The sequence below is a fragment of the Lethenteron reissneri genome, chromosome 23, assembly GCF_015708825.2.
Source record: "Lethenteron reissneri isolate LAM-NWPU_2019-01 chromosome 23, ASM1570882v1, whole genome shotgun sequence".
Taxonomy (NCBI): domain Eukaryota; kingdom Metazoa; phylum Chordata; class Hyperoartia; order Petromyzontiformes; family Petromyzontidae; genus Lethenteron; species Lethenteron reissneri.
Genome location: NC_083801.1, coordinates 11,073,904 through 11,087,815, shown reverse-complemented (window position 1 = coordinate 11,087,815; position 13,912 = coordinate 11,073,904). Strand labels below are relative to the sequence as shown.

Below are 13,912 nucleotides of genomic sequence, written 5' to 3'. Positions count from 1 at the left end.
ATTAAGTGGTTTCCCTGTGTGCATGGGGAGCCGTTGCAGAAACCGGCTCCACTCTCTACGGGCAGTGCTTTGTTTGGCTGCTGAAGCCAAACCGACAAATTTCACGACAAACATGCGCTGTAGGAAGAGGAGAAATTGTACACTTCTGGGTGCCCAACCATATCTGTACGCAAACCGTGAAGGCGGTAAAAAAACAGAAACCAAAATGTATTGTACTATGCCACGCTCTTTGCATACATTACTTGCTTTACTTGATAAACCGTGTGATTTGTTTGGGTAAAACAATATCTTTTGCACTTATCATTACAATGCTGCATATATCACTGACAAGCATTTTATGATCCCCGATTGTGTTTTTCAAGTTATTTTTTTATTAATCCTTGGCATTTTTGTTGCTCCTGATAAAATGATATAAATGGGCTGTCAGTGTGACAAATTTATAGATAGGTGATGGTTCAAAACCACTCAAAATAGCTTATCTGTCAAATATATTGCCATCCCGTGTCAGTACAGCTCCATATCCGTCCGTCGGACATACACCGCAGCATCATTTACAAGAGAAGCATTTGCACAACACAATTCAGTAAAAAAAAATTACCTACACACAAATACGGCGCTTCATTCAATGCAACACAAATGCACGTTTAGTGTATTTGTGCGGGTTTGTGCATTTAACCTTGGGTATGTGGCGTGTACGTGTGAATACATCGGTGGTACTTAATGTTTAATTGGTAAAATTTTCACACCAATTTTCACAAGACCACTACCTTCATGAATGCATGCACATACGCACACATGCACATACATTTCTGAAGTATAGCCTTTAATGAGTGTTGGGGCTAGTGCTGTTAGCGAGCACCCATATAGGCCGGTAAGATGCACGACGGGATTGGTGTGGCCAGGACCACGACATATCTACCCACCTGTCTCCCCCACAAATTATCTTTATGTGAACTGCACCAGGTACTCATTTAAGGCTGGGTCAACCTAGTGGAGATCTCGGACTGGTTCTGATATCACCTCTGATGTCAGTTTGGTCTGGGAATCAAACTCAAGTATCCAGGTTCATAGCACAATGCACTAAGCACTCTGCCAATGCTACCCCCTCCCCCCCACGCAAAGACACATAAACTTGACACAGCACAAATATCTTTCCCGAAAACAAATAAAGTAGCCATATCTGTGCCTGTAAGAACAATAAACCAAAAAATGTATGTTAATAAAGGAATAACAAAAATAATCTTGACTGTTCCCTAACGGCGAAATAATCTTTCACGGTCTCAGTTTCCGTAAACAACATGCGACTGAAAATTGGTTCCCGCTAAGACGCAAACCCAATGCATTGCCGCTAGGCTTGGTCATTAGCAGCAACATAACAGCAGCGCACATCGTGAAAGAATGACTGATTGATTGAGAAAGCAGAGTACAGCCACGTAGGTTTTCCCATTCGTGCTGTACATCGCTCCGACGTGTTTTTGTGTTGTATGGCGTGCCGTGTCGTTCGTAATGATGCCCAATATTTTGCTCCACCTTGTACCGGATCACAACGTAAAACCTGAAAGCACATCAGAGAGCTATGGGGGTAGTCACCTGGAGGACGGGTGGCACCAAGGGGCGGGGGTCCCAGCACTGCCCTGGGCTGGCGCGACAGCATGGGCGAGGAGGGCAGCGACATGGAGATGCCTCGACCCGAGCGACCAACTCCGGCGCCCACCTCCACGCCGCCGGCACCGCCGCCAGCCCCGAGCACGTCGCTCACCGAGCCGTAGTGGTCACCGTACAGGTCGCCAGCTGTCGAAGGGAAGACATCACACATTGCGCACACCTGGGGTTAACCACCTGTCCCACTTTTCCCAGGATCGTCCTCATTTTGAGGTAGCTGTCCTGGGAAACCTACAAGTCTTCTCTGAGTTGTTCTTTTTCTCATGACATGTCCTGGTCTCTTTGTACCACCGGGGTGGTGACGACTTCACGCACGATGCTCACACGTCGTTTGTATCGCCGAGAACATCTTACAATAAAGTCAAGCTGAAGCGTTTTATCTCCACTTGGTGGCCCTGAGCCAGTGTTGAAACATTCAAATTTTCCATTGTGGGGGCGCCAGTCTATCCACAGGAGAATCACTGCTGACTTTCCAGTGGTACTTACTTTATTGGCCTTGAAGGGCAAAATTGGCTGACTCTAGTCAACTGACTGTGGCATGATTACATCACAACTGATAATGAATTGCACAATGGTGGTGGTAACAAAGATAACAGTAACCGAGAAATGGATGGCTGAAGCATCCATTTCCGATCATAATTTAAACAATGCAAATAAACATGCATTAAACATTCTAAATATATGCCATATGCAAAACATATGGCATATGGATTACAATAAAGTACATCGCAAAGGATTTATACAGGTTTCCTTCGCTTTATTAGAGTTCAATTTGTGCAATTTCGCGTATATTCGGAAAACCAATTTCTACCCAAAATGTGTTATGAGGTTTGAATTTACTCATACGTTCAGATGTGGGATAAGCGTGTGTACTGTATGCGCTACAGTTCACACAGTTATTGCTTTGGAATGCACCTACCGCAAAAAGCATAGGAAACCTGCAATATGAAAACAATTAGAAAGTATAATTACTCTAAACAAGGAGTTCTAAAGTTCCTGCAGCAGGCAATACTCACTCCATGCATTGCTGCTAGTTTAATATGAATACCACAAGTTGCGATGATAGTGTTTTAATAGTTATAACACGTTTTTTTAGGTTTTAACTGGCTTAGACATTTCTAAATTATTAAATATAAATATGATTAACAATATATTCCTAGGGTGTTGATTATTATAAAAAAAATTATGTATTCCCATTAACAGAAGTTACTTAAATTGTAAGAGCTGCAAGTTGACATTTTAATTAACACTATAAATGGCTGCCTATTTTAATAGTTTGCAAAACTAAATGTCACATTCACGTGTCCACATAAAGTTGCTACTGATATGCAACTTGCAGTAGCGATTTGGACCATTATGAACTGCATTTATTGCAATTAAACCCTTGCGCCTAAGATGGTCGTTCATTTTGCCTTAATTTCCACAATTTAAACACAAGTAATTGTTAGTTTTTTAAATGCTATATAACAAAGACGTACCAATTCACCACCGGCCCTCCCCATCACTGCGGGAAATCAGAATGTCGTGTGATTCAGGGCCATGATTCAATTCAAGCATACGCTCTTTCACGCATATTTTTTCTATCTCATTTGTAGTGTTTGTCTTTTTTTATTAAACGTTTGTACGTTTCGCACCGTTACTCTTCATTGAACATTTGCATATAATTTCCATATCAGTTGTTTTCTCATCCATCAGTCTTCACATGGCAGCCAACAATACGGCTGGACAAACACTTTTTCCACTCATCCCTATCTCCAGTCATGGCAATGGGCTCCTGTAGGTCTACGTTTTTCTCTTCAAGTCCTCCTTTATGCCTATCAATTTCTTACAAATCATTTGTAGAAACTGAACAATATTGCTCCTGATGCAATTTAATGCCTGTGTCAAGAGCCTTAAGAATCGATTTTAATAGATGAATTCTGAAACTGCTCTGACTCTATAGAACCACCAACCAGTTACATTAACCACACACTGAGCACACTTCTGACCGTTGACTGCCCCTATCTTTCCTAACGGCACCATAAAAACATCAAGGCCAATGGGACATCTACAAACAACCCATAAAACCAGCACCCATAACATCCTGTGCTATCAGGATTTAAGAGTTTTGTGCAGTAATAATTAATTTACAGCAACATCACCTTCTGCCGCAAAAGTATAAACAACGGCTTTTCAACCGGAATATTGCATATTTTATATACAACTTGACATCTAAGACACTTCCCTTGAGTTACAAGGTATTTGGAGATTGATCTTCTCTATGTATTTGCATGTGTGTGTGGACACTAACACACCTGGCCTGGCACCTGGTGGCGGATATTCTCGACAAACATGGGAAGAACTACCTGGATGTACAAGTACATCTCTTTACAGCTTTGTAAATGAAGTCTCCTTGAGTTCCAGCTAGAACAATGCCCACATGCAGAAGTACCTACAGTTCAAACAAATACTTCTCTCTGCAGCAGGGAGAGATAAATCTTACAGTGGCCTCTGTTGTTTTACTGCCCGACAAAGCAAACATGCACCTAAGACCTTTCCCCCACACCTCCTGCTGGGTGCCAGAGGTTTAACGGCTTTTCACTGCAAATCTAGCAAAACCTTAACAAGAAGTCCAACGTAATACCTCTTCTCTGATATTCAAATGCTCCTCGTGTGGAACAATGTGTTCTCAAGCATTCCATTAAAAATGTGTTGCATTTTTTTTGCAGGAATTTCAGGCACTTTTCAACGTAAAAAATATTTTTACAAACCTCAATAGTGCTTTCATGAGAAAACACAAATAATTAAACTAACAAATGCTCGTAGTATAAAGCTTATGAGTTTACATGCCAGTGTAATTTTACAATGTTTTTGGGACATGTTTGCAATGAGTGTGACGGTCCGTGTTCAAGCATTTTGATTGGAGTATGTGGTTGTGCAGCTGTTTCCTCAAGAAAACAACTATATTTACCAGAATTTTTAAAAAATTGCATCTCAAAGGCCCAGCGAAATGTCACGGCTTTCAAGAGCAAATATTAAATAGCATGGAATGAATCAGATGGGCGTGCACGTGGTACTATACTTGTTAATGTCATTTTTCTTGTTGCGAATCATTCCGTGATCCCAAATAGGACTTGCCTGAATGTTCTCGCAAACCTGTGTACTATGTAAACATTTTAAGTTGATTCTACTACTCTACGTCTCAGTTTTAATGATTTTTCATTAATGGCCAACAATATCATTTTCATTCAAAACGTTTCTTGATGAAGCACAATAAATTAAAATAATTGTAATTTAGTACAGCGAATGCCCAATGGAATTCTAAGCAGATTATTTCCCAATGTAAAATTCATGAGCGATGGAATTAACTTTTTAGAGTGTTGTGCCCTAGTTCCATTTTTATCCAGAAATAAAAATTTAAATGAAAAAATAAAATAAAAACCTCACAACAAAAGAAATACATCTACCAAGCGACTCGTTGTATGCAAGCTCATATTTAAAACAATAACCACTCCAACCTCTTTACCATGCGCTCAACTGTGACGATTCCACTAATCTTCACAGACAGGTCCCAGCATTATTAAACGTGACAAGACGACTCACGGTAACCAGGTCAACAGAAGGCTGCAGGGGCCAGGCAGCTCCCAATGAGCCGCCTGAGCCACTACCTTTGAGCCACACGTACAGTGTGCTAGAACCCAGCCACAGACTAAATTCATTCCTTATCATGAGGGCCCTCATATCTTTCGAGTTTGGAGGACGTCTCGCCTGTGACAGAATTCCCCAGCGACAAAGAATTACGCGTAGCCACAACCTTGGATGGAAAGAGTGCAGCAAACTGTCCTTTTGATTGCAGGACAACAATTGAGCAACCTCTGAAACGTGTAGCGTTTGGTGCACTAACCGCCAATTAAAGCAATGTTCATAAACGGTGTTCGGTGACATTTTTTTATTTGGTACATTAAAATAAATGGTTTCATATTCCTACTATTTATAAGTACACTTATGGGAAGACATCTAAATAATTATTAATAGTTTATTTTAATAAAAAGTACTGCAATAGGTTACATTTTAAGCCTTGTTTATTTTCGCCCATATGCTCAATGTTACATTTATTAAGTAACCGAAATTAAATACAGCATCTCAAATTTGTAAAGGTGCTTAGATCATTCTAGTATGTGTTCCGAGCTGATCAACACGTGTGTTAACCCATCAATATATCCCAATCAGCTTCAGCCTCCCTTAAAATCACGTGACCTGCGTGGCCACCCCTACTCTGAATCCCTCTCTCCACCCTCTATGAAAACAGACACTGCTCCGTGCAGAGTCGATGCCCCCATGTAGCCTCTTCCTTCATATCCTCATATTTCCTTTTTTAAAGAATTGCAAACGCATTAGCCTCTTACCAAATGTATTTAAACTGTTCCCGAAGATCACAGACAACTGGATATATAATGGTAAATTTAGAGGCTAACCAAGTACAAGCAAAGCTGAATTAATAAAATGTGTCCTACCACTGACCATATATATACTATCAGTCTCATACTCGGTAGAACGAATGAATATCAAACACCTTGATAACAGTCTTCTGCAGACGAATAAAAAACATTTTATTCAGTTGAAATTAATGCAGTTATCCAAGCTCTCACAACTCAAAACATAGATTTACAAAAAATATGTAAAAAATTATTCAAACGACTTATAGCTGCAAGCATTACAAAGAGATGTCTGGAATAAATTCAAATAGGAGTCAGATAAAGGCGATACACTCTAAAGTTATTAGCAAAAACATTTGAAGACATTTAAAAATATATATATTTTCTGGAAAAAATTTAATTAGTAAAAACATGATATGGAGTACAGAAACAGGGGCAATGACAAACAAAATGAAACAAAATCTGAAAAGTTCAAAATTAATCTCTGGGAATACAATGAGACATAAATAGGAAAAAATGGATCAAAGGACATGCACAAACGATCTGAATCTTTATCAGAATAAAAAAAATTTATCCTGGAGAAATACGATGAGCTCTAAAGCTCATTTTCACAGAGGCATCATATGGACTGTCAAGAAAAGTGGGCTTGGGCAAGAGGCTTTGCAAGGAATTATGGCCAAAGGCCAAGTTCTGTGAAGAAATGGAAGCAAACTGAGAGAACGCACTCGCGAGGACGACGACCGTGGAAACGAAGCGATAAGTATGGATTATGGCATCACGAAACTCCTCAGGGATTGCGACGATGCGAGCCCTTCATAATAGCAGTGTATAGACCGTGGCTCTTGATGGTGATTTAATATGCCAACAGCTACACAAAAACATCAGAGCTTCTCCCAATGTTGGCATTCCAGCAAAGGACACCTCCAAAGCCTGCATCATCCCTGAACGAATACACCAAAAGAAGTCGCCTGGTGATTCAGTCACTGACCTTTTAGGAGCCCCATGCACAGTGGGTTTTTTTCCTTTTTAGCAAAGGGAGCGAGCAAGTGCTTCAATCTGCTTCTGAAAATGTATTTTTTCTATTACTCCCCGGGCTGAATAAGGTGAATCGTGACAAGGCTACAAGGACTTCAATAAATAGTTCATAACCATTACAGTGAGGTCATAGTCTCGGCGACCTTTTCAAGCCCAATTTTGTAAATGATCAACGACATCTGGAAATCGATGAACAAAAACACGTGATCTTGGGTGTCACAATCATAGCCCCCTGCGTTCACAGACTATAAACGTGGTAGATATGCTCCTCGGCTCTGTCCCGAGCTGATCAACACGTGTGTTAACCCATCAATATATCTCAATCAGCTTCAGCCTCCCTTAAAATCATGTGACTTCTGCGTGGCCACCCCCACTCTGAATCCCTCCCATCTCTCCACCAACCGTGAAAACAGACATTGCTCCTCCAGTCGAGGCCCCCATGTAGCCTCATCCTTTCATATCCTAATATTTCCTGAAACTATACTTCTGTTAATGTTCCTTTTCAATTCTTTCTCTTCTCATACATTTTAACACATCAATGGAGTCACGTCACTTTAACACGATGACGGAGAACTTAACAATCATTTTAAAGTCTGTTCTCTCATTCACGAAGAAAGGCAGCCTGGGACACAAACCAGTTACGTATCTACAAGAGCCAGCTATTTTTTTAGGCCATGTCTTCCTTTTAGGTTCAGAGTACATATTTTAAGGTTTTTTTCCTGGATTAAATATATTTGAACATTCTTGCACTTAAATTGAAGATAACTTTTGGATTTATTTAAAACCGTGAAATTCATGTACAGAAAATCGTATGCACACACTAAAAAAGATTAGTTAAACATGCATGAAGGATATGCAGTTCATGATATTGGCAAGCACAACGATTCAGCTGCAAAAGAGCACGTGTCAAACTTCACACCATGCCTGCCCATTTTGCAGTATTGTGTGAAGGGAATAAAGTATTTCAAGGTCAATTTCTAACACTCCAAGCAATCACACATTTCATTGTCACTTAAGTAGGGAATTGAATCAGACAATCTTCCTTAACTCACAAAGCAAGATCCCCATTAAAAATTCAATTAGTCTACATTTCACCAAATTCGGACGTTGGGGGCCATCCCAACAGCACTGATGATGCTATCAATTTAATGACCTTTGGACCCTCACCATTTAAAATCACCTTCAAATAAATGTGGCGCTCATCACATTAACTGAAGATACTCAGGTGGTTGTTGACGGTGCTGGTGCCCAATTTCTGCAGTGCAAGGCTAAGGAAGAATTAGCACGGTGGATCAAGTTTGCAATGTAGACTTGAATTTCAACTTGGTCGATTTACCCACAATCTTCTTGAGACATTGCTGGGCAATAAGGTGTCTGTCGGTGTTAGCATAGCAAAGGCTCTCGGAGCTGTCCGTCTGAGCTTTCAATGTTCTCATCACTTATGCACTGCGGTTTCACCCACAATGATGCTAAATTTGTCCTGATATCTTAATCAGGACCATCCTGAAAAAGTTGTGAAACTCAGAGACTTTCCTTGGGTAAAATGTTCACATTAATCCAGAAGGGATTATCTCATGTTCAAGCTTGTGCTGCAATAAAGTATGCTTTGCTTAATCAAACCCTCCCGAGTTATAGTTTAAGTCTCCAACATTTTCCTGTATAGGGGAATTGGTTTCGTAATAGCAGTGTGTGGATTAAATGTGAGCAGTAGGGAAATTACAGAACAGCAGGAGCAAGTGTTGCCTGGATTAAAGCTTCACAAAAATCCCACCGGACCATACGATGAGAGAGTGCATGGCACTCGCGTTATTGTTGTGGGACTCAAGAATGCATCTCGTGGCCTGCCCATTGCTGAGTAAATGCTTCGTTATTTGAGACAAAGCCAAAGTGCTTGAAACATAACACAGCATTTTTACTGCTTGTTGTAACGATAGCTAGTTTTTGTTTGTTTTTCTTGGTTTTTTTTAAACCGTCACAAACAATTTCTAGCTGTATAACATTTTTTTAAAAACAAAACAAAGTTCAAAAATCTGTTCAGTTGTTAGAGCCCACCTAAAATTCAAATACATCAACATATACTGTAGTGTCGCATAGTGACTTCGCAGAATGCACCCTTTTAAATTCAGCGGAAGGCCCTGAAAAATAAAGGATGACATATTTTACAATGAGCCCTAAGTGCTTGTTAACAAGAAAAGTTTCAGCCAGGCTGCTCTGCCATGCCCCATGGCCCTAAACCTTATGAGTCCCAGGCCCCTGCTGTGTGAGGAATAGGCCGCCCCACTCTCCAGAAGTGGGTTCTTTCAGATTGACCCGCCCTAGCTCCCCTCTGTGTTGCAAAAAGTCAACACACGAGACGGCGCACAAAGCATACCCACAGCTCTGCTGAATGTACAAGCTTTTATGGAGCCTTTTTTCAGACCAGGGTGTGTCCTGAAGAGCCACTGAAGAGCGAAAGAATACTTTTGTAAGACAAAGGTTTAGAGAGAAGAAAAAAAACCCCGAAAAAGTGGTCAAACGAGTCGGATAAACTTTACAAGCTATATTTGGATTCCAGACAGTGCAATTGTCCCAATATCCTTTCAAAATAAAGGTTCCATGAAACGAACCTAAACATTCTTACAATGGCCGTTAATTAATGAGTTTCGTTAATTAATTATGAAATGTGTACATTTTGTTGAATAAACTACAGGGCGCTAACTGTAGTAAAGTGGCAGCCCATTTGGTCACAAACCAAATGCCAAGATGTTTCGGGGAAAGATTTGACTCAACTCCCCTTCTTCAGGACGCGAGTAAAAAACACAAGAAACGAATCGAGTCAAATATTTTCCCGAAGCTGGTTAGCTTTTGATTCATGAAAATCTGATCTGGCACTTTGCTTCAGCTCGCAATGACTTGTGCCACAATCTACGCCCGTTTTAGTATTTTATTTATGCGTTTGTACGTATGCCAGTCGTGCCATGCCACCTGGGTCTTCTTGCAACCTCCAGCCAGTGAGCTTTCAACACCTCATGTAACCGCAAATAAGCACTTGGGTGGCGAATGGTGGCTGTTGTATTGTATTTATTAAAAACGGCGAGTGTGCGAAACACACATGACTCTTTAAACATCCATTACGGCATTCATCTTGTTCCTGGCATTAAATGAGGCAAAGTTTTTTAACTCGGTATTTTCCCCTTAGAGGCACAATATGATATGAAAAATAAAGCACAATAAGTGGAAACAAGAGGGCTTGGGTGGTGGTTATTTGGGCAAGTCAGGGCAGACACAATGACAAATCTGTATTTAAATAAGGATATAAAATGTGCAATGAAATTGCCACACGGGTAATATGTCAGCAGACAGTATACTATGGGTGGAACAATCCAAACATGAATATAAATTATGAATATCACTATACATGTATTGAATTGCCTATATAACAGTCGATGTTTTTCGATTTTGACGTGCCATATGTTGATGTATTGTATTCTTGTCAAGCCATGCAGCCACTAATACGCATCACTATTTGTTGTAATGACGAAAAATTACGTATTCTTTTAACAAATCGTCACCATGAACGATAAAATGAGTTGAATCGCGCGAGGATGACTTATTCCACCCCGACAGTCTACAGTGCCCTTTAAAATACTAAGACGAGCAATTCAATCTTCATGTTAAGTCATTGGCAAAAGCACCAGCAGCTTTCTATAACGTAATTCTACAACAACAATTTAGTGGACAAGTATGTATTTAGTCTGGCGAATGACGCAGGTAAACCTAACATTGATAGTGGCGTGATTTAGAACAGCAATACCTGTGGTTGTTGTTTTTTTATGTGTTTGCTTATGGCACCGGCTGGTGCTCACCGTGCGTTGCTCATGAAATTTACAATAAAAACGAACCAAAAAGCACCGGACAACGCACACCTATAATATGACTAAATGCACACTTCACATTACTGCACCTGGCTTGGCAACAGGCGAGCCCAGGGTGGTTACAGTACGTTTAAATGTAAATGTCATGACGCCCGTGCTCAAGGAACACAGCGACAAAGACTCTTCTCTCAAGCTGTATCTACGACAAGAGGTGGATTTTTCTCCACTTTCTAAGTCTGTGATTAAAATGAATCATGTTCTCCTTATATTAACGGTTACATACGAGCTACATGGTACATTTAATCATATTACTGTATACTTAATTATATCCTGACAATCAAACAAAACACGCACGCATCTTTTACAATAGATTTGAAAGCGATGAACAAAAAACATGTACATTTAAACGATACATTTCAATACAACCCGCATTCACACTAAATACGCGTTACTCACAGCACGACACAGCTTCTCCTGGAAGGCAGAAAGTAAATCCAGAAGCAGAATGTGAACCGACCTGGCCACGCAGCAGCCCTTACACCATAGGGCGGGTGACATCACAGCCTCACATTACGCGAGACATGGATACACCGCACCTCACCCGTGTCATGTGTTCCCCTATTGGCCAATGTGTCGCGAACACTGAACATTGCACTGCGGGCTAACCACCCTATCAAGTTCCCTTTCCTTGCTGTTGTGTCAACACATTAGCCTAAACCCAAAATCATAACAAAAAGCAAGAATTTACGAATGACATGTGGGCTATACCATGGCACAGGTGCTCTACATGAAGAAAAATAACACCTTTTATTTTGCCCGCCGAAACAACATGCCTGCAAGCGATCAAAGTCCTTTTGAACACAGGTGTAACGCAACCGGCAATGAAATGTTAAAATTGCACACACTCTCGCAAACATGCCGAATGTACCACACACAGATTAGTGAAGCCATGGGTTAAATTTCAATAACAGATTAGGTGTGACTAGGTGGTCTGTTGTTAGTGCCTTTGCATTTGGGTCCAGGGTTCAAAGAGTGGAATCCAACACCATATCCCTGATAATAACGCACCAAGGAGAGATTTATAGCGCAACCATGGAGCAATCATTAAGTAGTGGCGCCATCTACAAATCTGTGAGGATAGGATTTTGAAGACCCTCCTTGACATTGAGGCTCTCAAAAGGTCACTCTGTGTCAGTGTTTAGCCCTGAACTCAGAGGATAAGCCACAACCAATAAATTATCAACTCAAATTATGGCCATAAAAACACTTACCTTTGTTGAGCTTTACACATTCCCAAAGCACATTATTTTTCTCTTATTATGCTGCATTATTTGTCTGTTATGAAAAATTCTCGACATTTAGATGAGAAAAGTAGCTAACTGCTTCAAAATTGCTGCCCGTCTTGTTTGATACATTGAAATAAAAAAATATGTCGTGGGTATACATAAAATAGAAATTACAAAGACGACGGGAATGCACACGATTAGCATAAAATGGTCATTAATACAGTTATAAATAAGGCAACTAAAAATAACACATACCAGTATTTTTCTTCCTTGACAAGGCTCCATCCAGGATGGTCTTCAGATTTTCTCTGAACATGGTGCCGATGTATCACTGTGCGGGCAATTAGACAAAAATGAATAACATTAAGTATCGTGGAGGGGGAAAAAAGCAACATTTAATTAGAGCATATATTGTTTTGCTTGCATACAGTGGTCCAAAGCAAACACAGCCCGTGTCAAATGCTGCACTTGTGAATGGTGTATGAGGAATCCAGGGAGCAGTCAGTAGGTAGGGTTTTATCCCCTGGCTGAGGGGGCAGGCTGACCAAACAAAATTCCTGGCATGCCTGGTGCATAGACAGCACACAGGAAAAAACAGCCCCTTGTCCCTTCGTCCGCCAACCTTCTACTGACAGCAAATCAGTTGCCCTTACACCAGCATGCCAGCTACTGGTTTTCTTCATTCACTCAGCCATACAAGGTAAGTGCAGAGTACATAAACACAGAATCCACACGGTTTATGCACATACCACTCATACCATCCCCATTCTAGACAGTACAATTTAAATACTGTAATGAACATAAACTACGTGTGTGTTTACTCAAACAAAGTAAAACAAACCTATTGGGTCTGTGTGCAGCGAGTCTCTCTAAATACTGAAGTACTAAGATGAATAAAAAAAACCCAGAGCCAAAGAAAATCAGAACAAATTGGGACTGTACTACAGTTTATTCCAAAAAAATAATAGTAAATAGATAAGATACACTTCACGGATTATTTTAACCCTGAAATAAATTCTCTCTTACACACAATTTTTTAAAGTACCGATTGCTCAGCCAGACATTACAGCACACAGGTCTCTTTATAGAAGCACTCCAGAGTTGGTATCATGGCATATAATTAAATAGTTCTGACTCAGGGAGGGAATATTTTCATTAATAGCCGTGTTTTTTTCTTTATTGTGTGCAGACACGAATAGGTCAACTGCAGCACAAATATTTCCGGCCATCATGATGGGAAAAATCTTGATTTTGGGCTTTACGTATGCAAAGTGCACAGATTTTTTTTTTCAAATGTGAGAATTATGCGAGTCGACCAAAAATGGCAACATATTTAATGAACGTGCAATATATCTCAAATAACAGTAGTCTAACATCTTTACCATCAGCGAGTGTTATCCAAAAGGCATGTGAAATCGGTTCTGTCATCACACCATATTCTTGACAGATGGAATAGGCTATAGAATCCTCCCAACCTAATTCATCAGTAGATTTAAAAAAATTTCAACAGGTTTTTCACATTTTTGTTGCATTACATGAGGCTTTGCAGTTCAGCCTTTGCTAACACGGCGTGGGCTTTTGTATTGTAAGGCACAGTTAATAAGTCCAGTGAAAACACACGGAATGTTTACTCTACCGTGAATACGTGAGGAAGGAAGAG

At 40.3% G+C, this 13,912-nt stretch overlaps 1 protein-coding gene across 4 annotated transcripts in view; it reads right to left on the bottom strand.

Annotated features, from left to right (window-relative positions):
- Nucleotides 1–13,912, bottom strand: part of LOC133345971 (protein TANC1-like) — a 113,654-nt gene that overhangs the window by 81,479 nt on the left and 18,263 nt on the right. For 3 of the 4 annotated variants that reach the window (XM_061557138.1, XM_061557139.1, XM_061557141.1), the window contains exons 3-4: nt 12,508–12,583; nt 1,591–1,791 (exon numbers count right to left, since the gene is read on the bottom strand). In XM_061557138.1, coding sequence (XP_061413122.1) covers nt 1,591–1,791; nt 12,508–12,568 — 262 coding nt within the window. In that variant the 5' untranslated portion in view covers nt 12,569–12,583. Of the gene's footprint in view, nt 1–1,590; nt 1,792–11,422; nt 11,519–12,507; nt 12,584–13,912 lie in introns of those variants that run through there. The other variant, XM_061557140.1, reaches the window with a different exon arrangement.